The sequence below is a fragment of the Oncorhynchus kisutch genome, linkage group LG7 (genome assembly GCF_002021735.2).
Source record: "Oncorhynchus kisutch isolate 150728-3 linkage group LG7, Okis_V2, whole genome shotgun sequence".
Classification (NCBI taxonomy): Eukaryota; Metazoa; Chordata; class Actinopteri; order Salmoniformes; family Salmonidae; genus Oncorhynchus; species Oncorhynchus kisutch.
This window is the reverse complement of record NC_034180.2, coordinates 12,847,503-12,874,826: the sequence shown is the minus strand read 5'-3', so window position 1 is coordinate 12,874,826 and position 27,324 is coordinate 12,847,503. Positions and strand designations below refer to the sequence as shown.

The window sequence follows — 27,324 nt, the reverse complement described above, 5'->3', positions numbered from 1 at the left end:
AATACACAGTCCACCACCCCTTGTCTTACCAGATGCAGCTGTTCTATCCTGCCGGTACAGCGTATAACCAGTATGTTGATAGTGTTGTCGTTCAGCCACGACTCCGTGAAATGTAAGATTATACAGTTTTGAATGTCCTGTTGGTAATTTAATCTTCTGCATAGGTCATCAATTTTATTCTCCAAAGATTGCACGTTTGCTAGCAGAATAGAAGGAAGTGAGGGTTTATTCAATCGCCAACAAATTCTCAGAAGGCAGCCTGCCCTCTGGCCCTTTTTCTCTGCCTCCTCTTCACGCAAATCACGGCGATCTGGGCCTGTTCCCGAGAAAGCAGTATATAATTTGCGTTGGGCTCGTCAGACTCGTTAAAGGGAAGAAAAGGATTCTGCCAGTCCGTGGTGAGTAATCTCTGTCCTAATGTCCAGAAGTTATTTTCGGTCATAAAAGACGGTACCAGCAAAATAAGTACAAAATAAGTTTAAAAAAAAGTTACAAACAACGCAAATAAACTAACAAAAAACACAATCGTTGGGGAACACGTAGAATGTCAGCCTTCTTCTCCGGCTCCATATTCCGGTTCGTGCGTATACGAAGTATTGACTCGTGGGTATGAATACTTATGTAAAAGAGATTTCTGTATTTCATTTTCAGTACATTTGCAAAGATCTCAAAAAACAAAAACATATTTAATACATTTTGGCTGTAACACTATGTAATAAGTCAAGAGGTATGAATACTTTCTGAAGGCACATGTTATATTTATGCCACTCTAGATATGTATTTAGCTGCTATCACTATGAAAAATACAACTGTCCTGGAACGTAACTGCTATCTACTGAGAGGAACCTCCTCCTTTAAAATCCAATGTTATGACTGTGTTCAGCAGGGTCTCTGCCAGGTCAGGGTAGAAGATGCTCCAGTCATATTAGCCTACTGGTCCTGGGGAATCACACAGTGAACACTTTCCCTGGCTTCCACAGCACACACAGGTAAGACCATACAGATACTCTGCTCAAATGGAGATTTCAATTGTATTTTCTGCCCTCAAGGTGTTTTATGTTCTGTTTTCAGTTTGTATTTACAAAGTATCAAATCCAGATAACAAAAAATCACTAGAAAATGTAGTGAATGTGTTATGTTATCAACACAATTTAAGAGACTCTTATAGACTACATGTCAATGGTTGTCCCTCCTCTCTCTAGGGGGTTGGAGCTGTCTAATCTCTTCCAGGTGAGACAGAGACAGAAAGGTGCAGACCACGTGGACCTGTGGCTGACCAACACCCTCCACTTCCCCCTCACCGTCCAGGATGCCATCCTCTCCCCGGAGTCCCAGGGCTTACTCAAGGTAGGGGGGTTGGTCTTTTTTTGTAGTTGCGCTGAGCATCTCAGAAGATAGCTACATCATACAAATGTGGTTCCATGAATTCCGTTGAGATTGCAATGAAGTCGACCAGAAGGTCAACTCGATAGAAATGTCAAAGTTCAGCCCGAAAACTATGCAAAAGTAGTTTGCCTTGTTTTTTTCAATACAGATTGGTACAGGCGCACAACTCGGCCTCTCAACATTTCACAGGCCTGGTTTCCCAGCTTGAAATCAGTCTCTAGTTAAAATATGAGAGAATGAGATCTGCGTAGTTACAGTTGAACGTCCTGCTATCGGTATGTGCGTGCTGACCGTCTGTCCCCCCCCGTGTGTCAAGGTGGTCAACTTCAGCGGGGCAGTGTCAGTGCCCCAGGGTGGCTGCTGGCGGATCCTCTCCCTGCAGCTCCTCAACAGGAGCCTGCCCCTAAACCTACTCTCCACCCTCTCTCTGACCACTGGTTTGTGTCTGGCCCTGAAACTACCCCTCCACTTTCACTCCACCCTAGCCAAGGTAATACTACCAATGACACCAGTCTGCATACACATTATGTACACTCCACACCGGCCAAGGTAATACTACCAATGACGCCAGTCTCATACACATTATGTACACGCCACCCTGGCCAAGGTAATACTACCAATGACGCCAGTCTGCATACACATTATGTACACTCCACACTGGCCAAGGTAACACTCCAAATGACTGTGCATACACACTCCTCCATACTCGATAGACCAGCATTTCTTAAGAAAGGAGTGCACGTTTTTGCCCTATTTGTGTAATCAGGTGGGTAGTGCTAGGCCAAAAACAAAGATGTGCACCTCTTTGGGACTCCAGGACCAGGGCTGTGCCCACAAAGAGTAAGATCTAGGATCAGTTTGGCCCTTTAGGTCATTATGAACAAGGTTATATGGACAGATCCTAGCACTCATACGCTGAGATGCCTTGTGGATATAGGCCCCGGGCTGAGAAACACTGCCATAGACAATTGTCTATTACATACTACTACAGTCCTGAATAACCACACTTTACACTATTACTGTACATTGTTCTGATCTCTATACTAATGTTTAACATCTGCTCACTCACACCTTTGTTCTGATATAGTACAGTACAGTGTGTGTTTATATATATGTGTATACATACAGTGGGGCAAAAAAGTATTTAGTCAGCCACCAATTGTGCAAGTTCTCCCACTTAAAAAGATGAGAGAGGCCTGTAATTTTCATCATAGGTACTCTTCAACTATGACCGACAAAATGAGAAGAAAAAAAATCCTGAAAATCACATTGTAGGATTTATAATTAATTTATTTGCAAATTATGGTGGAAAATAAGTATTTGGCCACCTACAAACAAGCAAGATTTCTGGCTCTCACAGACCTGTAACTTCATCTTTAAGAGGCTCCTCTGTCCTCCACTCATTACCTGTATTAATGGCACCTCTTTGAACTTGTTATCAGTATAAAAGACACCTGTCCACAACCTCAAACAGTCACACTCCAAACTCCACTATGGCCAAGACCAAAGAGCTGTCAAATGACACCAGAAACAAAATTGTAGATCTGCACCAGGCTGGGAAGACTGAATCTGCAATAGGTAAGCAGCTTGGTTTGAAGAAATCAACTGTGGGAGCAATTATTAGGAAATGGAAGACATACAAGACCACTGATAATCTCCCTCGATCTGGGGCTCCACGCAAGTCTCACTCCGTGGGGTCAAAATGATCACAAGAACAGTGAGCAAAAATCCCAGAACCACACGGGGGGACCTAGTGAATGACCAGCAGAGAGTTGGGACCAAAGTAACAAAGCCTACCATCAGTAACACACTACGCCGCCAGGGACTCAAATCCTGCAGTGCCAGACGTGTCCCCCTGCTTAAGCCAGTACATGTCCAGGCCCGTCTGAAGTTTGCTAGAGAGCATTTGGATGATCCAGAAGAAGATTTGGAGAATGTCATATGGTCAAAAGAAACCAAAATATAACTTTTTGGTAAAAACTCAACTCGTCGTGTTTGGAGGACAAAGAATGCTGAGTTGCATCCAAAGAACACCATACCTACTGTGAAGCATTGGGGTGGAAACATCATGCTTTGGGGCTGTTTTTCTGCAAAGGGACCAGGACGACTGATCTGTGTAAAGGATAGAATGAATGGGGCCATGTATCGTGAGATTTTGAGTGAAAACCTCCTTCCATCAGCAAGTGCATTGAAGATGAAACGTGGCTGGGTCTTTCAGCATGACAATGATCCCAAACACACCGCCCGGGCAACGAAGGAGTGGCTTTGTAAGAAGCATTTCAAGGTCCTGGAGTGGCCTAGCCACTCTCCAGATCTCAACCCCATAGAAAATCTTTGGAGGGAGTTGAAAGTCCGTGTTGCCCAGCAACAGCCCCAAAACATCACTGCTCTAGAGGAGATCTGCATGGAGGAATGGGCCAAAATACCAGTAACAGTGTGTGAAAACCTTGTGAAGACTTACAGAAAACATTTGTTCTCATTTGCAACTGCGACCTGGCCAAGATAAAGCATAGCAGTGTGAACAGACAACACAGAGTTACACATGGAGTAAACAATTAACAAGTCAATAACACAGTAGAAAAAGAGAGTCTATATACATTGTGTGCAAAAGGCATGATGGGGTAGGCGAATAATTACAATTTTGCAGATTAACACTGGAGTGATAAATGATCAGATGGTCATGTACAGGTAGAGATATTGGTGTGCAAAAGAGCAGAAAAGTACATTAATATAAACAGTATGGGGATGAGGTAGGTAAAATTGGGTTGGCTATTTACCGATAGACTATGTACAGCTGCAGCGATCGGTTAGCTGCTCAGATAGCAGATGTTTGAAGTTGGTGAGGGAGATAAAAGTCTCCAACTTCAGAGATTTTTGCAATTCGTTCCAGTCACAGGCAGCAGAGAAAGACGGCCAAATGAGGTGTTGGCTTTAGGGATGACCAGTGAGATATACCTGCTGGAGCGCGTGCTACGGGTGGCTGTTGCCATCGTGACCAGTGAACTGAGATAAGGCGGAGCTTTACCTAGCATGGACTTGTAGATGACCTGGAGCCAGTGGGTCTGGCGACGAATATGTAGCGAGGGCCAGCCGACTAGAGCATACAGGTCGCAGTGGTGGGTGGTATAAGGTGCTTTAGTAACAAAACGGATGGCACTGTGATAAACCGCATCCAGTTTGCTGAGTAGAGTATTGGAAGCTATTTTGTAGATGACATCGCCGAAGTCGAGGATCGGTAGGATAGTCAGTTTTGCTAGCGTAAGTTTGGCGGTGTGAGTGAAGGAGGCTTTGTTGTGGAATAGAAAGCCGACTCTAGATTTGATTTTAGATTGGAGATGTTTGATATGAGTCTGGAAGGAGAGTTTACAGTCTAGCCAGACACCTAGGTACTTATAGATGTCCACATATTCTAGGTCGGAACCATCCAGGGGTGGTGATGCTAGTCGGGCGTGCGGGTGCAGGCAGCGAATGGTTGAAAAGCATGCATTTGGTTTTACTAGCGTTTAAGAGCAGTTGGAGGCCACGGAAGGAGTGTTGTATGGCATTGAAGCTCGTCTGTCATTGCCAACAAAGGGTATATAACAAAGTATTGAGAAACTTTTGTTATTGACCAAATTGTTATTTTCCACCATAATTCGCAAATAAATTCATTAAAAATCCTACAATGTGATTTTCTGGATTTCTTTTCTCATTTTGTCTGTCATAGTTGAAGATTGAGGAAAATTACAGGCCTCTCTCATCTTTTTAAGTGGGAGAACTTGCACAATTGGTGGCTGACTAAATACTTTTTTGCCCCACTGTATGTGTATACAGTGCATTTGTCTAGTATTCAGACCCCTTCACTTTTTCCAAATGTTGTTACGTTACAGCCTTATTCTAAAATGGAGATGTTTCTACAACTTGATTGGAGTCCACCTGTGGTAAATTCAATCCATTGGACATGATTTGGAAAGGCCCACACCTGTCTATGTAAGGTCCCACAGTTGAAAGTGCATGTCAAAGCAAAAACCTAGCCATGGAGTCGAAGTAATTGTCTGTAGAGCTCCGAGACACGATTGTGTCGAGGCACAGATCTGGGGACAGGTACCAAGATGTCCCCAAGAATACAGTGGCCTCCATCATTCTTAATTGGAAGAAGTTTTGAACCAACAAGACTCTTCCTAGAGCTGGCCGCCCAGCCAAACTGAGCAATCGGGGGCGAAGGACCTTGGTCAGGAAGGTGACCAAGAACCCCCGATGGTCACTCTGACAGAGCTCCAGTTCCTCTGAAGATGGGAGAACCTTCCAGAAGGACAACCATCTCTGCAGCACTCTACCAATCAGGCCTTTTATGGTAGAGTGGCCAGACTGAAGTCACTCCGCTTGGAGTTTGCACAAAGACACCTAAAGGAGTCTCAGACCACGAGAAACAAGATTCCCTGGTCTGATGAAACCAAAATTGAACTCTTTGGCCTCAATGCCAAGCGTCACGTCTGGAGAAACGGTGGTGGCAGCATCATGCTGTGGGTATGTTTTTCAGCGGCAGGGACTAGGAGACTAGTCAGGATTGAGGGGAAGATGAACGGAACAAAGTGCAGAGAGTTCCTTGATGACAACCTGCTCCAGAGTGCTCAGGACCTCAGACTGGGGTGAAGGTTCACCTTCCAACAGGACAACGACCCTAAGCACACAGCCAAGACGACGCAGGATAATCTTCGGGACAAGTCTCTAAATGTCCTTGAGTGGCCCAGCCAGAGCCCGGTCTTGAACCCGATCGAACATCTTTGACCAGAAAATAGCTGTGCAGGGACGCTTCTGCTTGTTGCGTCATACCCAAGAAAATTCAAGGCTGTAATCGCTGCCAAAGGTGCTTCAAGAAAGTACTGAGTAAAGGGTCTGAATACTTATGTAAATGTGATATTTCATTATTAAAACAATGATACATTTGCAAAAAATTCGAAAAGCCTGTTTTTATTTGTTATTATGTAGCTTGAGGGGGAAAAAACAATTAAATACATTTTAGAATAAGGCTCCGTAACAAAATGTGGAAAAAGTCAAGGGGTCTTACCAAAAGCTCTGTCTGTGTGTGTGTCTTTATTTTTTATTTTTTATTTTTTTTATTTCACCTTTATTTAACCAGGTAGGCTAGTTGAGAACAAGTTCTCATTTGCAACTGCGACCTGGCCAAGATAAAGCATAGCAGTGTGAGCAGACAACAAAGAGTTACACATGGAGTAAACAATTAACAAGTCAATAACACAGTAGAAACCAAAAGGGGAGTCTATATACAATGTGTGCAAAAGGCATGAGGAGGTAGGCAAATAATTACAATTTTGCAGATTAACACTGGAGTGATGAATGATCAGATGGTCATGTACAGGTAGAGATATTGGTGTGGAAAAGAGCAGAAAAGTAAATAAATAAAAACAGTATGGGGATGAGGTAGGTGAAAAAGGGTGGGCTATTTACCAATAGACTATGTACAGCTGCAGCGATCGGTTAGCTGCTCAGATAGCTGATGTTTGAAGTTGGTGAGGGAGATAAAAGTCTCCAAATTCAGCGATTTTTGCAATTCGTTCCAGTCACAGGCAGCAGAGTACTGGAACGAAAGGCGGCCAAATGAGGTGTTGGCTTTAGGGATGATCAGTGAGATACACCTGCTGGAGCGCGTGCTACGGATGGGTGTTGCCATCGTGACCAGTGAGCTGAGATAAGGCGGAGCTTTACCTAGCATGGACTTGTAGATGACCTGGAGCCAGTGGGTCTGGCGACGAATATGTAGCGAGGGCCAGCCGACTAGAGCATACAAGTCGCAGTGGTGGGTGGTATAAGGTGCTTTAGTGACGAAACGGATGGCACTGTGATAGACTGCATCCAGTTTGCTGAGTAGAGTGTTGGAAGCCATTTTGTAGATGACATCGCCGAAGTCGAGGATCGGTAGGATAGTCAGTTTTACTAGGGTAAGCTTGGCGGCGTGAGTGAAGGAGGCTTTGTTGCGGAATAGAAAGCCGACTCTTGATTTGATTTTCGATTAGAGATGTTTGATATGAGTCTGGAAGGAGAGTTTGCAGTCTAGCCAGACACCTAGGTACTTATAGACGTCCACATATTCTAGGTCGGAACCATCCAGGTTGATAGATAGATAGATAGATAGATACACTTTTATTAGAATACTCTTCCTGCACATCCACTCCACTCTGTAGAGGGAATCTCTCTCTTCAAGCTGACACAGTCAAACGACATTATATTGATATGACATTCTTCCAGCCAAAAATAACTGGGAGTGTTTGTGTGTTCCCTCTCCAGCAGGGTAATGTTGTGTTTGAAGCGGAGGGGGAGTATGCCCGACCATGTCCTCTCAGACTGTCAGAATCAGGTGAGATGTGCGCACTCGCTTGTGGCGTGCATGCATGAGTCATTGGTCTATGCTGTGTTTGACTGATATGTGTGTGGTCCACTCAGGCTGTGTTGTATGGGTGTTTCCAGGTCGTGTCCAGTGGCAGCGCTCTCTCCTCCCAGACTCCTCCTCCTGGATGCTGGACAGCAGACTGGCCTCGGAGCTCTGCGCTCGCTGGCAAATCCGCAAAGACCAGCTGCCCTGCAGGTGAGACACACGATTATTCACTTCACTCCTTTACTCTATGTCTAGTCACTCCTACACATACACACACGTATGAGGGTGGGTGGGCCACACACATACACAATTTTTCACTTCACTCAGTCACTTATACATTATCTAAACACTCTAACACATATCACGTTGGGCCACACACAATACACTTACAGTTCCTATTTTCTTCTGTTCGCTGAAGGTGGCCCAGACTACCAGCGGAGACCTCGTCCCCTCTAGACTTTGGTGCTGTCCCTGTCAATGAAAGCAAGGTAACCCAAACATGTTTTTATCACACACTAATAGTTGAATAGCTCTGTGGTACACAAAGTCAACAATTCACCTGCAGTAGTTTGAAGACTTCTGATATTTGTAATAAAATACAAAAAATGTAGCTCTACAATCTGCACTTTTAACATCAGTATGCTTTTCCATTATGCTGTCTGTGTTATGCAATGTCTTGTTATGTTATATGTCAGCTGTGAGCCATGGAAACCAAATGTCAATGCACAATACATATTTTGAACTTTTCCCCCAGGTTAAGATGCTGACTCTGAAAAACCCCTCCTCCTCTGTGGTCTATGTGGAAATCAGAGCCCTCTCCCTGTACCCGGCCCCCCTGGAAGCCCTTGACCTCCTCACCAAATGGTACAAACCCAAGAACACCTTCCCTCACCATTAGTTGCACAGGAGATGCATTCCCTTGGGTGCGTTTCAATAGTTTATTGTGGCTTCCTGTCCTCGTCTCCTTTCCTTCATCTGCACTGAAGTGAAACAACTGGACCATATTGCTTTCACCCATCCTACGCGTTTTAAGATCAGCGCAGATGAATGGAATGGAAAGTCACTTCAGACTATTGTAACAAATTCCTTCGCTTTAGTTTCCCACTCCTTAAAGGGACAGTTCACACAAACAATAGTTGATTTTAGACAGAACTGCCCCTTTAACATTGCCGATTCGTACTAGTTCTGAGCGTCCCTTGTAGGTGTTATTGATGAGGCGTCTCACTGTTTGGCCACTTACTCTCTCACCTGTTTCCCCAGGTTCAACATCAGCCCCCTCTCTGTCAATATCAGCACTACGGAGTTCACTCTGCTGCCTGCAGAGCACAAGGTAATGATGTTGTGCATTCTGGGAAATGCAGTTTGTTGTCTGTTCCACTGTCTGACTATGGGACTTGGGCTGCTCTAAAGTATTAGGTGTAGGGTAGGGACGTGGGGGGCAAAAATCGATACAGTTGAGTATAGAGATATTATTTTTGCTGATTTTATATATAAATTGCTAGGTACTGTGGTTCTTCCTTTAAAAGTTGCATCATACTGCAGCACACCTTGCAGGCTGCTGCATAATTCTTTATTTAAGTGTCAGCCATTGTTGCCATTAATGCTAGTTAGTCCTAGTTTGACCACCAGGGGGCATCTTTGAGAAGCATTTGACAGTTTTTGATATGGGTTGTACTAGAGAACCTTTTTTTTGTAAGAACATAATATATGGGATTGATTTTGAAGAAATGTAGCTTAATTAATTAGATTAATTTTATGGTGTTTCTATTCCAAGAAAAAACGAAACCCCCAGGGTTTCCGTTAGGAAAATATACCCGTGGTTGTGGAGCTGGGGGGGGGGGGGGGGGGGGGGGGGGGTGCAACTAAATGTAGCTGAGATGTACTGTACAGTAGTTGAAATAAACATCTGCATTTTGAAAGTCTTCTTTATCATTATTTTATTAACGAAAGCATAAAGATGTTCATGAACAGATACTGTGTAAAACTTTATAGTACTTAAGTTGGGGGGATTTTCACACCTACAGTAGCCGCGCTATTAAACTAATCGTTGGATAACAGAACGGCTCTCTGAAATAATTAACACGCGTTAATGTGTGTGTGTTTCGATCCTCTCTCTCTCTCTCACTCTCTCTCTCACACACACTTGCCGTCTTGACCTCTGAATGCTCGGCTATGAAAAGCCAACTGACATTTACTCCTAAGGTGCTGACCGGTTGCACCCTCTATAACCACTGATTATATTATTTAAGTGAAGGACAGCTGGAGGCATTTTGTTTTCACTAGCGAAGCAGGCTGTGAATACTGCAAACAAGCCAATCTAACTAAGAAATACATTTTGTTGGTTGCCATGGTGAATAATTCAATAATAATTGGTTGGACACATAAAAGGAGTTTTCCCGGAATCTCTAAATGAAAATGCTGGCAGATCAATACAGATCAATAAATTACAGTAGTAGATCAAATAAAATTTAGAGGATTCTAAATAAATATCTAAGGGGCTTTTATTCAATTATAATGCAGGGCTAATAATAAATGAATACATTTGTAGGGGTTAATGCCTTTTTTTGGTTGGGGCAAATCTGGTTTTAGAGTCCGTAAACATTGAATACATTGCAAGTTTGCCCAATTTGGCCTTTAGGCTACACTTTACAATAGGACTCAACTCTGACTGACCGCAACATTTACAGTAGTACAAATATATTATTGATTTAGATAATTTTTTTAAATAAGGTTTTAAAATGTATATGTTTATTAAGTAGTCTTGCTTGTCTCAGAGCAGTGCGAAACAGTGCTGAAATAGTTGATCACACGCGGGTAGGTTATTGCTTCAAATCCTATTGTAACAATTGGATGACTTTGGGTGTTCCAGTAAGCAACAATTGTTTGCCTTCATTAGACTACTTTATTCTTAAAAGAACTCCAGCACAGAGAAGAGAAAGCAGACTTAAATAATTCAACAACAAAGCGATTGAATTCACAAATGCATTTGGCTGTTTTTAATATTGGCCATCAACCAAAAACACACCGTGGTAGATTATTTTATTACATTCGATAAAAAATGCATATGTTTATTAGGCTACTGTGCAGTCTGACAAGTGAACATGGGAAAGTGCCTAATTCCTTTCATAAGGGAGAGCAGGCCATGTCCAGACTTTCTCGGTGACCTTGAGTACTCTGTCTTTAATGCTTTTTCGGGTTGTGCCAGTCATGGACAGAAACTTCTGAGACACACTATTAATGAATAGAAACACAGCATCTTGTTGACATTGTTTATTGTAACCACAATGTCACAAATCTTTTGAGTCTGCATTTCCAATTACTTTTAGTGTTTGGGATTTACAAATGTGCGCTTTTCATGTCATTTTTCTGTTAGGGCAAATATGGCGTGTGATATAATTATGGCTTTTATATCATTATAATGCAGGGTTAATAATAATAATAAATGCTTTATTATCCAATTTTTTTTATTGTGTGTGGGTGATTGAGAGAAGCAAAATGGTGCGTCTTGGGACCCAAAAGCATAATCAGTGCTCTAACTCCCCCTTGCGGTGGTCTGGAGCAATGAAGCAGTGAACCAGGATAACGTACTAAACCACAAATTGCCTCTAAGTCCCGCAGCATAATCTCCAGCGATTAATTGAGGAACACTATAGTTAACGTAAGCTAGCACTAGTCGGCTGTACCTGTGCCAAAACTCTGGTATTGTTCTCCATCTTTTTAAAACTTGTTTTCTCATGGCTCTCTCATTTCTCTACAGCAAACACATGTGAGCAATGTGTTTGGAACATCGAATCATAATAAAATCACAGTATCGAATCGTAAAACATATAGAGTCGTGATACATATACAGTGCATTCGGGAAAGTATTCAGACCCCGTAACTTTTTCCACATTTTGTTACATTACAGCCTTTATTCTAAAATGGATTAAATATATTTTTTCGCTCATCAATCTACACACAATACCCCATAATGACAAAGCAAAAACAGTTTTTTTTTTAATGTTAGCAAAAAAAGACCATATTTACTTAAGTATTCAGACCCTTTACTTAGTACTTTATTGAAGCACCTTTGGCAACGATTACAGCATCAAGTCTTCTTGGGTATGACTCTACAAGCTTGGCACACCTGTATTTGGGGATTTACTCCCATTCTTTTCTGCAGACCCTCACAAGCTCTTTTCTGCACAGCTATTTTCAGGTCTCTTCAGAATAGAGGTCGACCGACGACCTCGATAACGATTATTGGAGGACACAAAAAAGCTGATACCGATACCGGCCTATTTTTATATATATTTGTAATAATGACAATTACAGCAATACTGAATGAACAATGAACCCTTTTATTTGAACTCAATATAATAAATAAATAAAATCTAGTTAGTCTTAAATAAAAAATGAAACATGTTCATTTTGGTTTAAATAATACAAAAATACAGTGTTGGAGGAGAAAGTAAAAGTGCAATATGTGCCACGTAAAATAAAAAAAGCTCACGTTTAAGTTCCTTGCTCAGAACATGATATGAAAGCTGGTGATTCAATATTCCCAGTTCTTCTATGTTCCCAGTGTAGAAGTTTTAGGTTGTAGTTATTATAGGAATTATGACGCGTTTACTATTTCTCTCTATACCATTTGTATTTGACTATTGGAAGTTCTTATAGCCATTTTAGTATTGCCAGCCTTATCTCGGGAGTTGATAGGCTTGGAGTCATAAACAGCGCTGTGCTTCAAGCAAATGCAGTAAAGGGCTGTTTGAATGAATGCTTACGAGCCTGCTGCTGCCTACCACCGCTCAGTTAGACTGCTCTATCAAATATCAAATCGGGGGCCTCCCGGGTGGTGCAGTGGTCTAGCTGTGCCACCAGAGATTCTGGGTTCGAGCCCAGGCTCTGCCACAGCCGGCCGCAACCGGGAGGCCCATGAGGCGGCGCACAATTGGCCCAGCATCGTCCGGGTTAGGGAGGGTTTGACCGGCAGGGATATCCTTGTCTCATGGCGCACTAGTGACTCCTGTGGCGGGCCGGGCGCAGTGCACGCTGACCAGGTCGCTAGGTGTACGGTGTTTCCTCCGACACATTGGTGCGGCTGGCTTCCGGGTTGGATGTGCGTTGTGTCAAGAAGCAGTGCGCCTTGGTTGGGTTGTGTTTCGGAGGACGCATGTGTTTTGGAGACACCTTCGCCTCTCCCGAGTCCGTGCAGGAGTTGTAGCAATGAGACAAGACAGTAACTACTACTAATTGGATACCACTAAATTGGGGAGAAATTATTATTATTTTTAAATAATAATAAATATCATTAATATGGTCAAATCCGGAACTTATCATTTCGAAAAACAAAACGTTTATTCTTTTAGTGAAATACAGAACCATTCCGTATTTTGTCGAGCGGGTGGCAACACTAACTCTAAAGATTGCTGTTACATTGCACAACCTTCAATGTTATGTCATAATTATGTACAATTCTGGCAAATTAATTGCGGTCTTTGTAGGGAGAAATGACAGTTCTCAACGAGCCAGGTGGCCCAAACTGTTGCATATACCCTGACTCTGCTTGCACTGAACACAAGAGAAGTGACACAATTTCCCTACTTAATATTGCCTGCTAACATGCATATAGTTTAACTAAATACGCAGGTTCAAAAAAATATACTTCTGTGTATTGATTTTTAGAGAGGCATTGATGTTTATGGTTAGGTACCTTTGTGCAGCAAATGTGCTTTTGTTAAATCATCACCTGTTTGGCAAAGTTGAAGTAGGCTGTGATTCGATGATAAATGAACATGAACCGCAATGATTATATGCAACGCAGGACAAGCTAGTTAACCTAGTAATATCATCAACCATGTGTAGTTAACTAGTGATTATGTGAAGATTGATTGTTTTTTGTAAGATAAGTTTAATGCTAGCTAGCAACTTACCTTGGCTCATTGCAGCCACAAGGTCCTTTTGACGCTGCACTCACGTAACAGGTGGTCAGCCTGCCACTCAGTTTCCTCATGGATTGCAATGTAGTCAGCCATAATCAGAGTTCATAAAGGCCGATTACCGATTGTTATGAACACTTGAAATCTGCCCTCATTAATTGTCCATGCCAGAGATGCCACCTCTACTCCAGAGATGTTCGATCAGGTTCACATCCGGGTTCTGACTGGCCCACTCAAGGACATTCAGAGACTTGTACCGAAGCCACTTGTCTTGGCTGTGTGCTTACGGTCGTTGTCCTGTTGGAAGGTGAACCTTTGCCCCAGTCTGAGGTCCTGAGCGCTCTGGAGCAGGTTTTCATCAAGGATCTCTCTGCACTTTGCTCCGTTCTTGTGTCTCTCAATCCTGTCTAGTCTCCCAGGCTCTGCCGCTGAAAAACATCGCCACAGCATGATGCTGCCACCACCATGCTTCACCGTACAGTGGCTGCTCAATTAAAAGTTTTGAGATTATGCCGTGGACTTAGATCATTTATGGTTTAGTACGTTATCCTGCGTCACTGCTTCTTTGCTCCAGACCACTGCAAGAGGGAGTTAGAGCACTGATTATGCTTTTGGGTCCCAAGGCGCTAAGTGTGTGTCTATCTGACAATGAATAGGTGATATAAACCAAAAAGAAACTGATAATTGTGCACATCAAAATTGAATTTCAGTGAACTGAATGATGAGGATGAAGAAGGTGATTGGATGTATAACAATAGTGTAAGAATTGCTGTTTCTCTGTCCTGCATGCCCACCCTAAAAAAATAAACTTATTTTTATGTTTCTACTTGGTCAGAAGAAGCTGTAACTGGACATATTACTTACTAAAACTGTTGTTACACTAAGGTTTTTAATGTAAGAGAAACCAACATTTTCAATTATATTCCATGATATTCTGAAGATATCATGGCGGCTTCTATCTTCAATATGCTTTATTATCTCAATGTTTAAAATGCGTGTGGGGGACCTCATGCAACCGCAAAATGTCTGATAAAGCCTATACTGTACAGTATTTCTTCATCAACACATTTATGCTTTCGTTAATAAAAAATGATAAACATCTGTATTTTGAAAGAGTATTTTTATTTGGTTATGGATCCATAACTAATTACTTTGGGAATAAATATCAGCTAAATAGTTGGGAAAAGATTTTCGATGTACCATTCCATGGCACATGGTTTATGAATTGACACACAATTTTCGGTTCCTCCTGAAAGCCCTAATCTGCTCACTTAAATTAATAGAGATCCTGGTCATGGTGCTATTAGCAGGACAATAGACACTTCAACCTTTACAAAAGGATCGCTGCCACTCCCGTACAGTCCTCAACTGGCAGCTTCATTAATAGTACCCGCAAAACACCATTCTCAACGTCAACAGTGAAGAGGTGACTCCAGGATGCTGGCTTTCTCGGCAGAGTTGCAAAGAAAAAGCTGTATCTCAGACTGGCCAATAAAAATAAAAGATTCGGATGGGTCCCGGAGTCACCTCTTCACTGTTGACGTTGAGACTGGTGTTTTGCGGGTACTATTTAATGAAGCTGCCAGATGAGGACCTGTGAGGGGTCTGTTTTTCAAACTAGACACTCTAATGTACTTGTCCTCTTGCTCAGTTGTGCACCAGGGCCTCTGGGTGCAACCGGTCAGCACCTTAGGGGTAAATAGTCAAGCATTCAGAGGTCAAGACAGCGTGTATGTGTGTGTGAGAGAGAGAGAATCGAAACACGCACAGTAACGTGGAATATAGCAATAAGAATGTCCGTTTAATATATTTTTTTTTCATTTCAACTTTATTTAACCAGGAAAATATGCAGATCACCTCCTATTACCCTTCTCAGAGTTTTAAGAATTGTGTGTGTTCCATTATTTGTGGCATTTAAAGCATATTGAAGAAAGAAGCAATAGGATTTGAAGCAATAACCTACCCGCATGTGGTCAACTATTTCAGCACCGTTTCGCTCTGCTCTGAGACAAGCATGGGGGCTGATCTTGATAATTCAATGAGATTTCTATTTTCACTGAATCTCCGTTTGGGTATTGGTTAGACTACAATTAGGGTGTGGGAATAGATTATTTTGCTCTTAGTACTGTAGCCTACTCCTGGCTGGTCACGTTGTACAGCACCATTTTTCCTAACGGAAACACTGAGGATTTTGTTTTGCTTGGAATAGAAACACCATAATATTAAGCAAATTAATTAAGCAAAATTTCTTAAAATCAGTCTCATATACTATGTTATTACTTAAATTCTCTAGTACAGCCAAACTAGCATTAATGGCAACAATTGCTGATACTTAAAATAACGTGCCCTAGAATTCCAAGGTGTGCTGCAGTACGGCGCAACTTTTACAGGAAGAACCTCTGTAGGCATGGTGCCAGGTTTCCCCCAGATGTGATTCTTAGCATTCAGTTTCATCAGACCAGAGAAACTCCAAGTGAGCTATAATGTGCCTTTTCCTGAAGAGTGGCTTCCGTCTGGCCACTCTACCATAAAGGCCTGATTTGGTGGATTGCTGCAGAGATGGTTGTCCTTTTGGAAGGTTCTCCCATCGCCACAGTGGAACTCTGGAGCTCTGGAGTGACCATTGGGCCCTTCTCCCCCAATTGCTCAGTTTGGCCGGGCGGCCAGCTCTAGGAAGGGTCTTGGTGGTTCCATTCCTCCATTTAAGAATGATGGAGGCCACTGTGTTCTTGGGGACTTTCAATGCTGCAGAAATGTTTTGATACCCTTCCCCAGACCTGTGCCTCAACGCAATCCTGTCTCGGAGCTCTACGGACAATTCCTTCAACCTCTGCTTGGTTTTTGCTCTGACATGCACTGTCAACTGTGGGACCTTAGACAGGTGTGCCTTTCCGAATCATGTCCAATCAATTGAATTTACCACAGGTGACCTCCAATCAAGTTGTAGAAACATCTCAAGGGATTATCAATGGAAACGTATGGAAATGTTTAAAAAAAGGATATTTGTAAACATTTCTAAAACCTGTTTTTGCGTTATGGGGTATTGTGTGTAGATTGATGAGAAAAAAAAAATATTTAATCAATTTTAGAATAAGGCTGTGACGTAACAAAATGTGGAGAAAGGGAAGGGGTCTGAATACATTCCGAATGCACTGTACAGTATTGTGTATCCTGATAATATTGTATCGTGAGGTCCCTGGCAATTCCAAGCCCTAGTGTGATGTTGCCCCTAGATGCGGATCTTGGGTCAGTTTTGCATTTCCCCCATTAATGGTTAGGACTGGCGGAGGGGAAGTTGATCCTAGATTTGTACCTAGGGGAAACTTCACCCCACCCCATTATAATGAAATTATAGGAAATGTTTGCTGCTCCCAAGTGTGGTATTTTATGGACATATGGTGGATCGCTAGCTAAGTCACCAGCCTTGCGGCAAACATTGAGCGGCCATTTCCTGTCTTTTTATTGCATTATTCTTTGGTCCTAATTGCATTTTGATGCATGTGTTTTAGTAATTTCTTTCTTTTGACACTCCAGCTCAGATTTGTTCAATCCACTCCTAGGGAATCCAGGTTAGTCCTGGGCTAGCACAAATATGTGAACCCCCTGGGGGTCCCCCCTCAGGAATGGATTGAGATACCCTGCTCTAGTTATGGGAAACCAATGCGGTCTTCAATCATTGGCCTCTCACCTGGTGTCCCAGGTCTGAATCGGTCCATGATTAGTAGAGAATGAAAGCCAAGCGTCTCAGCCCTTTTAGATCAAAATGAATAAGGTTTCATGGACAGGCAAGACCTGATCCTAAATCAGCACTCCTACTCTTGATATGCCTGATACAGACAAACCCAGAAGTTTTTCAGCTGTCCAGGAGACTGCAGTTGAATAATACTTGCTATATAAAGTGTGCTATGCAGTGATATATGAACCATTTCCACTAACCCTCGCCCTCTGTGTTGTCTGCAGGGGGGCGAGGGAGTCCTGCGTTTCCTCCTCCAGCCGTGGGAGAGCAAGGAGGTGGCCGTGGTGTTCACCCCCTCTGAACACAAACCCACCACCACCATCCTACTCATCAGGTACACTATAATTGTCACCTCTACATTATGACACGTTTAGAAATAGTCTTCTGATATTCATATTTCATATGAACTAACAAAGACAAAATGGCCACATAAACAGTAGTGTGAATAATTCCCCCCAATTGTTGCACACTGGTACCAGTAGTTGCAGTCTTTCGTGCATGCACGATTTTGATATAAGCACTGATATTACAGTAGTTATTTGCAGTACTATGCAAACATAGATTTGTACGTGATGTTTTTCCACATTTGTGGTTGTTTTGGTCAATAATGTAGCCAAACTAGATGGCACCAGGTATTTTAATGACATTTGACAGATTTGAGTATGGTGCCATGTGCTCTGTGTCTGGTTTTGGTAAATCACAGCATTGGTGACTGTCTAGTGTTGAGTTGCCATTCTGTTCAAGTCTTGTCTGTCACTCTGCTGTTAGAGCGTGAGGAACAGGAAGTCGGGGAGCTGAGTCTTGAGCCCGTCTGACTCTCTTTCTCCTTTTTTCTTTCTCTCTTCCTTGGTGTCTCTTTGTCTCAGGAACAACCTGACAGTGTTTGACATGGTGACGGTGCGGGGCCATGGGTCCAAGGAGCTGCTGAGAGTGGGTGGCAAACTGCCGGGCCCCGGGGCCTCATTACGTTTCAATGTCCCTCAGTCCACCCTCATGGAATGCCGAGACGGTGAGCCAACCACTCGGTTCATTTTATATTTGTAATTTATCCACCTTTCTCTCATTGAGAGAAAATCTAGTTTGTGGCAATAACAACAACCAGTGTGTTACTCCACAAAAATCATCAATGATAGGGTTTGATTATATTTCATTTAAGTGCGGTATATGTAGGGCTGGGTGATATGGCCATAAGTATCATATCTGCACGATATGGGCTGCACAATATGGGCAAACAATCTAGGCCTTATTTTTTTAACCAAATGTTGCAATTGTGATTTGACTTGTGATTTAGAGTACAACACTTGGGTTGAACTAATGATTATTTTAATTCTATAGTTAGAATATAATAGTGGGCACTTTGAATACAGTGTTGTTTGACATGACAACAAATTAAAATGCCAGGGAGGAGTTATTGTGACAGGGTAGGAACCAAAGTGTTAATAAGTGTTTCCTAGGAGACCCTATAATCTTTGGCTACATTTAATATTTTCTCTTAGCTACTTCATGTATCTAACATATTCATGCTTTGCGTATTCCTCTTTGATTTAGAAGAGACTGTTGCACAAACAACATGCTGATTTAGGTCAACACCATCACTGCTATGTTGGTATGCTAGCCAGCTAACTATCGATTAGCATTAGTGGCTAACAAGATTAAGACCCAACTTGCTAAGAAAAGACAAACTAGCTGTTTGCAGATGTAAGAAACACAAACTAAGTGTAATTATAGAATGCTAGTGGATTTATATTAAGAAGCAAAGTGAAAACAGCATCGTTGTCATCAATGTTGTTGCTGTTGCTGTGCTGCATGCAGACTAAACGCAAGTGTCTCGTGGTCGAGGAACAGCAAATGCGCTCCATGAGGGAAAGGGAGAGGGGCTAGGTGTGGAATACTATTATATTGTAAAACACGGTATACCGCCCACCCCTAAGTATATACACTGTATGTAGCTAGATCTTATTAGATGTTTATCAATATTTGAATGCATTACTAATACAATTCATTAGTCAAGGCAAATGACGATGCTTTGTGGTATTGGAAAATTGAATGCAATGCCTTTCAGGTTAATTGGTAGGATATCAAATTTGGAATTCAAACTCAATTTATAAGGCCCTTGAATTTGAAACTAGGCTGCTTAATCATTGTCTTAGTGTGGTAGTTCTGCTGTACAACCTGTAATAAACTCCTTTTAATGGCACAAAGCAGATTTATTGTAATTTAAACGGACAATAAAGCGTGTCTTATCTGTGTGTTCTCCTACCTAGGCTAGTTAATCCTTGGTGGCATACCAAATGTCACCCTATTCCCTTTATAGTGACATACTTGGTCAAAAGTAGGGACCCTGGTCAAAAGTAGTGCATTATAAAAGGAATAAGGTGCCATTTGGGACTCAGCCCTTGTCTTGCTCTACTGTTCTTAAGAGTGTGTGGCTGGCTACATTCATCTATTTCCTAAGTTCTTTATGCATCAAACAAAAAATGCTTCTTCCCATCTACCTCCCAGGCCTGCGCGCCAACAAGCCTCTGTTTGCCATCCGGAAGAGCTTCAAGGTGGAGAACGCCGGGGAGCTGCCCCTTACGGTCACGTCCATGAACATCAACGGTTACAAGTGCCAGGGCTTCGGCTTCGAGGTGCTGCAGTGCAGGTCATTCAGCCTGGACCACAACTCCTCGTCCGAGATCACCATTGCGTAAGTCAAATGTCGGAAGACTGGACGCAGATTGTTGTTGAACCTTTTTTTTATGTGAACATATTTTGTATTAACTCAGCAGTAGTGTACATGCTTCAGGTTACTTTCAAGTGAAGGGTACATAAAGTAATGAAAGAAAAATGGATGTATCATTTTTGTATTCAGTCAGGAACGTATCAAGACGTTTGTGTTGTTCAGTCGATCATTTGTTGTTATACGAGACATATCAAGTAATTGTTTTTGGACATTTGTATCGCTCATTGACCTCTCATCTCCTTCTCTCCTTTTCCCCCCACTGTCTCAACTTATATTTTCTCTATCTCCACTTCCCCCTCTTTCTTTCCTCTTTGGTTGTCTACCCTCTCACCCCTTCTCGTAATCTCCCCCACTACCTTTTCACCTTCCTCTTTTCCCCCTTCATCGCTCGCTTGCTCTCTCTCCTCTTACTCCATTTTCTCCCTCCCCTTCTCTTACTCCACCTTCTCCCTCCTCCTCTCTTACTCCACATTCTCCCTCCCCTTCTCTTGCTCCACCTTCTCCCTCCCCTTCTCTTGCTCCACCTTCTCCCTCCCCTTCTCCTGCTCCACCTTCTCCCTCCCCTTACCCTGCTCCACCTTCTCCCTCCCCTTCTCTTACTCCACCTTCTCCCTCCCCTTCTCCTATTCCACCTTCTCCCTCCTCCTCTCTTACTCCACATTCTCCCTCCCCTTCTCTTGCTCCACCTTCTCCCTCCCCTTCTCTTGCTCCACCTTCTCCCTCCCCTTCTCTTGCTCCACCTTCTCCCTTCCCTTCTCCTGCTCCACCTTCTCCCTCCCCTTCTCTTGCTCCACCTTCTCCCTCCCCTTCTCTTGCTCCACCTTCTCCCTCCCCTTAACCCGCTCCACCTTCTCCCTCCCCTTAACCTGCTCCACCTTCTCCCTCCCCGTCTCTTGCTCCACCTTCTCCCTCCCCTTCTCCTGCTCCACCTTCTCCCTCCCCTTAACCTGCTCCACTTTCTCCCTCCCCTTCTCTTGCTCCACCTTCTCCCTCCCCTTATCCTACTCCACCTTCTCCCTCCCCGTCTCTTGCTCCACCTTCTCCCTTCCCTTCTCCTGCTCCACCTTCTCCCTCCCCTTCTTTTGCTCCACCTTCTCCCTCCCCTTCTCTTGCTCCACCTTCTCCCTCCCCTTCTCTTGCTCCACCTTCTCCCTCCTTCCTCCCTCTCTTTCTCCACCCCCCTCTCTCCCTCCTCCAGCTTCACTCCAGACTTCACGTCGTCCTGGGTGATCCGGGACCTGACCCTGGTGACGTCGCGCGGCTCATTGTTCCCCTTCACCCTCAACGTGACGCTGCCCCACCACATGCTGCCCCTCTGTGCTCAAGTGGTGCCCAGACCCAGCTGGGAGGAGACATTCTGGGTGGTCACCCTCATCTTCACCTGGTCAGTGCCACCCCGAGACGCATAGATCAGTACTAACTTAGTGCGAACGCTGTGTGAAGAAAAGCCAATGTCGTACACAGCGTCATGATTTTTTTGTTGTTGCATTAAAGAGGTTTCAGGTTGAAAGACAATGGACTTTGACTCCCCAAGCAGATTACCGGTGTCTACTTCTTTCTGTCAATTTGTTGGCACTGGTATCACCAATGAATAACCAGCCATATCCCCTCTCTCTCCTCTCAGCTTCTCCCTGGCAGGTGTTTGTCTGATGGCTTTCCACCAGGCCCAGTACATCCTGTCTCAGTTTTCCAGCCCCACCACCCGGAGCATCTACCATTCTGCCCTGTCCCGGGACAACGGCCCCGTCAACAACATCACCCCCAACGGAGTCAAGTAAGACCCGTTTCCAATCAAATATTTGTACCCTACATCAACAGTTTTACATGGTTAATTACCAATATAAAACATGATTCAAGTTAGATGTTTTGGTGGTACTTGATATAACACTCCAGTAAAAGTGTTCCATCAACCATGTTGTAAAAGTAGTTGCATGTTATCTACATAAACCTGAACTAATTTTGTTCTTTAAATGAAGCTTATCACCCATTTGATTAGCTGGTGATAATGCACTGGTATGGGTTTACAGATACACAGTCTCTAACTGGTTGTTGTCCGTGTCCAGTAAAATGAAGGGAAGCTGCAAGACGTACGTGGAGACCTGCCACAACTCCGACAAAGGAAAGGGGCGTGGCTCCCCGGCAGTGGCCAACGGCTCCACCCCCCGACCACAGCCCTTCTCCTCTTCCTCCTCCTACAAGAAGGGTGCCTCCACCACCCCCTCCCAGCCACAGAAGAAGCATAAGGTGTCTGTTTACTACGGCAAGTACAAAACCAGCTCCTCCGCCACAGCGGTGACGGCGCCCGAGGAAGAGCTGGAACTAGACCTAACTCCCGACCTCGGAACCCTGGAACCTTACCTGAGCACGGACGCCTGCAACAACAACGAGCCCACGTTCCTCTGTCAAATCGACGTTAAGAAAACGACACAGCACTTTAAGGAAGCTCCCCCACAGAGCGCCGCCCAGGGGGAGGACAGCAAGGGGCCGGCAGCGGTTATGTTTCCCGTGGAAACACAGGCCGGCTTCCCCGACAATGTCACTGTTGGCCCGGGCCCCCGACCTGGTCTCCTGCTGTGCAGCCCCGTGACAGAGAAAGGGTACAACCTCGGTACACATTCGCAGTTTGCAGAGAAGAGGGACACAACAGAGAAAAGGGACAACTCTGAGCTGGAGGTGATACACAGGGTGATCAATTGGCTATTACTTGGTTTTATTTGATAGCTCGCTCTGATTGATGCTTGTAGCCTGGTTTCTCCTACAGCTCTGTAGAGATTTTTTTGTGTGCAATCTAAGTACTTCAGTACAGCGTGGAAATGTGAATGTAATCTTTCTCTCGTTCTCTCTCCCTCCAGACCAAAGAGGATGGTAAAAGCCAGAGGAAGAAGGCAGAGAAGACGGAGGCTGGTGTCCCAGCCGGGAACAACAAGGCAAAAAAGAGTCGCAAGAAGAACACAGAGGGGATTTCTGGGTACCTGGCATCTTCAAATTGATAGACGGCGATAGACAGCGTGCTCACTTACAAATTAATCTTGACAAATGGTTTGGTGCAGAATTCCATTTTGTAAAATCTATAGAGAATGAAATTGACAGCACTCAAAGGACAATCTTCAATAAGTCATTGCTTGGGATGAACCTAATTCATCACACACACGTGATGCACCTAATTCACACAGCGGCTATTGTTCATTGACCAAAAGTAAAACATTTCACGTTAATATTTTCTAACTGGTGAATTTGATTATTTCGATTTGGGATTGATTTAAATTTAAGAAACAACCGTTAATTAGCTACCCTCAGCAGGCGTTTATAGTAGAACATTCAGCTGTGTTGAAGGTTTGTAACCCTGTTGATTGTAGAATCACTGCAGGAAATGTGAAGACATTGAAAAGGGACATTGGTCTTTGCTGTTCCCACAGGCTACCTGAACACAGCGTGGTTGTGATGTCAGTGCAGGAGAGGGAGCCGGAGTGGAGAACGGGAGAACAACAACAGAATATGAACGGAACCCGCACTCGGAACCGCTGCTCCACAGGAAAAACAGACGCACCAAAGCCCAGCCCCAACCCCGGCAGCCCCCTCAAACAGAACGGTGGGTACATATACGTACACACACCAGGGTTTCCATTAGGAAAATGTGGCGGCGGAAATTTGACCAGCAACCTTTTAATTGACCGGACATTTAAGAAATCTGCCGGACTCATATGCATTGGGTGCGTAACTGATTAGGCCGTCCACCCATGGTTCGCAGAATGACAGAAATCACATTTTAGATGGTGGTAATTCATATTAACAGAACATGCAAGTCGAGAATGCAACGTGCGGAATACCGAATTCTGATGTGCACTTTGAAGATGTTAGAAGAACTGTCCACATGTACTTTTCCTCAGCCAAGAAGAAGAATAACGAACAGCAAAATCACTAGCCTATGTCAATTACTATCCCCCATGGTATAAACGTTTACCTATTCTATTGGTCAGCTTATCGAGAAAGAAATGGCCTATTCCAAACATACTCTGGGACAGTTGTGAGACGATGGATCCCAAATTCATACAACCAGTAGGCCTAGGATACATTTAACATAAAATAAAACTGTTAAAAAGCAATGAGTTTGACTCAACAGAACACAACGTTTAGCTTAAAATGTTGATCAACTATTATTTCTTCACATTATACGCGCAGCGATGCGCAACTGTCAGCACACATGTGAGCGGTTTCATATTTTATAGGCCAAGAGCAGGCTATTACCGGATAACGGAAACCCTGACAAACACACACACACACTCAAAAAGCTGGGACATCTATGGTTACACCCCTCAACCACTTGATAACCTGTGGCTATATCTGCCAGTCTGTGGTTAACTTGACCAAAGTTAAACCCTACCTCTCACCAAAACCACCATCCTGTTAAAAGCATTCTGCTGTGTCTGTGATGATGATATGGACATCTTTAAGTGTCTTTACACCCGACTGACCACAAGAAGGTGCCAAAGCGCCTTTTTTCTTTTTCTAACACATTGACATGGTAGATGTTACAGTACATGTCCAGTTTTGCCACATTATCAGAAACATTGGGAATTCCCAATTAAATGCGATGGCTAAAGACGAGAGTGAATGAGTTAAAGTTAGTAGATTGACATTTTATATTGAACATTGGACAGTCCTCAGCATCTCTTTCTTTCTTTACATTTTACATTTTCATTTAAACAGTTGGAAACAGAAGGGAAGATATACAAGTGGGAGAACCTTAGGAAGGTTGGCCATGGGGATTGAAGGGATTGAGGGGTATATTTGACTGGCCTTGGAGTGTTACTGCATCGGCCACAGTCCTCAACATCTCTTGCCCTCCTTCCTGTTCTAGGTGTGTGTCTGGTGCGGCCACGACGGAAGTGTGTGGAGCGGCGCGTGGCTTGCGAATCGGGCTCAGACTCGGGCAGCTCATCAGGTAGCGTGCGGGCCAGCCGCGGCAGCTGGGGCAGCTGGAGTTCTGCCAGCAGCGTTGAGGGAGACAAGGACCCCGACGCCCCACGCCACCGCACACACCACTGCACTACCTCAGCCAGGAAAAGTATGAACGCACTACTGCAGTATGCACGCTCACACACACATACACACACTGCACTATATACAACACACACACAAGCACACTTTTATCTATACACTGAGTATACAGTACATGATGCTCTTTCCATGACATAGACGGACCAGGTGAATCCAGGTGAAAGCTATGAACCCTTATTGATGTCACTTGTTAAATCCACTTCAATCAGTGTAGATGAAGGGGAGGAGACAGGTTAAAGATGGATTTTTAAGCCTTGAGACAATTATGGATTATGTGTGTATGTGTGCATTCAGAGGGAATGGGCAAGACAAAAGATTGAAGTGCGTTTGAAAAGGTGTATAGTGGTAGATGCCAAGCGCACCAGTTTTGTGTGTCAAGAACTGCAACACTGCTGGGTTTTTCACATGTGTGCATCAAGAATGGTCCATCACCCAAAAGACATCCAACTGTGGGAAGCATTGGAGTGAACATGACCTCGTATCTCTGTGGAATGCTTTCAACACCTTGCAGAGTCCTTGCCTCGACGGATTGAGGTTGTTCTGAGGGCAAAAGGGGGTTGCAACTCAATATTAGGAAGGTGTTCCCAATGTTTTGTACACTCAGTGTATACACATTCCCCCCCACTCGCTACTGCAGCACCTTGGACGGGGAAAGTGCATACACTGTCACAACCACTGCGCTGCTCTTATCAGGAAACGTGCCCCTAGAGCAGGGCTCTTCAACCCTGTTCCAGGAGAGCTACCGTCCTGTAGGTTTTCACTTTAACCCTAATCTAGCGCCACGGTTAGTAAATAACAATAATTTTTCACATATGTGGCTTGGGGATTTGAACCAACAACCTTTCGGTTACTGGCCCAACCGCTAGGCTACCTGCAGGAAGGGTTAGAGAACCCTGCCCTAGAGTCACAGATTAACTTTAGGGAATGTGTTTTTTCCCCCCTGGTCCCTACATATTGCTCCTTTACTATTCCCAACTCTCTCTCCGTCTCATCTGTTGCTCTGTCTTTCATCAGCATAGCCACGTGTCTCCATTCCATCCCGCACATGTGCTTCTCATCAAAATGTCCTCCTTTCACTCCAGAATAGTAGGTCCGGACCTATGCTCTGGAGTTCCGAGGCCTGGGGGGGTAGTTGGAAGTGGGACTGGAGACTCTACAGAGCACCGTGGTGCTGGGTTAGGTTAGGCCAGATGTTTTCTTGTACTTTGGCTCTGAGTGACTTTGTCTGTCTTGTTTAGGGCTGAGATTCTCAAATTCCCCATCTCTGAATCCACCTCAGTGTACACCTCATCAGACATTGAAATGTTGCATCCATCTTTCACCTCACCTGTTCTCCATCTCTCTTTTTCTCCGCCCATTTTTCTCTCTCCCTCTTTCTCTGTCTACAGCTCTCTCTCTCAGCCATCTATTTCCTGTGTTTTGAGGGGTGCCACTTGTCACTTAAATCTCTTACTCTGATGACTCTTTCTCACACTGGTTGGTTTTTTCTCGTTGACATAAGGACCCCAGAAATGTTTCTAATGACCTGCCAAACCCACTCTGGTAATGGCTGAAATGGGCTCAATGGAATACATTGGTTTTCCTGTGCATCTATAAGAACGCTAACACAACGTCTGTGATTTAACGCACCGTCTCGACAGTTACATCACAAGAAAGATATCTTATTTTGATCGGTTTAGATTTATGTTTAATCGAATAAAGAAAAAAAAAGTCAAATGTTTTGCAAACTAGTGGCGCTGAAGTCAAAGCAATTTCTGAAAATATAAGCTTAGATTATAGTGATATTATGTCTGATCTCGCAAACAATGGAAAGCAGGTATAAATGGGTGTAATCCAGAGCTAGTGTTTTGATTTTAAAAACGCATGGTTATCCTTCTCTTGACACACTTGTTGAATTATGCAAGAGAACATGACAACAATAATGAATCATTCATGAGGCTGTCTAGACAGTGCAGGTAGGCCCTTTATATAAATGTATTAATGAATGCAAATACACCCAGGCAAATGAGGCACATAATATTGTTAATTCTATCACAAAATATTTAAAAAATACCTGGGAATAAAAAAATTGACATTTTATAATAAATGTAATACCTGAATTCCCACCAAAATGCCTGAACTCCAT

General features: G+C 43.6%; 1 protein-coding gene across 8 annotated transcripts in view; it reads left to right on the top strand.

Annotated features, from left to right (window-relative positions):
* Positions 1–27,324, top strand: part of LOC109894197 (transmembrane protein 131-like) — a 109,199-nt gene that overhangs the window by 73,081 nt on the left and 8,794 nt on the right. For 3 of the 8 annotated variants that reach the window (XM_031828499.1, XM_020487479.2, XM_020487483.2), the window contains 17 exons: positions 884–989; positions 1,203–1,347; positions 1,703–1,876; positions 7,672–7,741; positions 7,852–7,969; positions 8,178–8,247; positions 8,514–8,623; positions 9,020–9,089; positions 17,641–17,750; positions 18,283–18,425; positions 19,919–20,105; positions 21,340–21,525; positions 21,766–21,915; positions 22,205–22,826; positions 22,994–23,109; positions 23,558–23,730; positions 25,000–25,206. In XM_031828499.1, coding sequence (XP_031684359.1) covers positions 884–989; positions 1,203–1,347; positions 1,703–1,876; positions 7,672–7,741; positions 7,852–7,969; positions 8,178–8,247; positions 8,514–8,623; positions 9,020–9,089; positions 17,641–17,750; positions 18,283–18,425; positions 19,919–20,105; positions 21,340–21,525; positions 21,766–21,915; positions 22,205–22,826; positions 22,994–23,109; positions 23,558–23,730; positions 25,000–25,206 — 2,757 coding nt within the window. The remainder of the gene's footprint in view (positions 1–883; positions 990–1,202; positions 1,348–1,702; positions 1,877–7,671; positions 7,742–7,851; positions 7,970–8,177; positions 8,248–8,513; positions 8,624–9,019; positions 9,090–17,640; positions 17,751–18,282; positions 18,426–19,918; positions 20,106–21,339; positions 21,526–21,765; positions 21,916–22,204; positions 22,827–22,993; positions 23,110–23,557; positions 23,731–24,999; positions 25,207–27,324) is intronic. The other 5 variants (XM_031828497.1, XM_031828498.1, XM_020487480.2 and 2 more) reach the window with 5 other exon arrangements.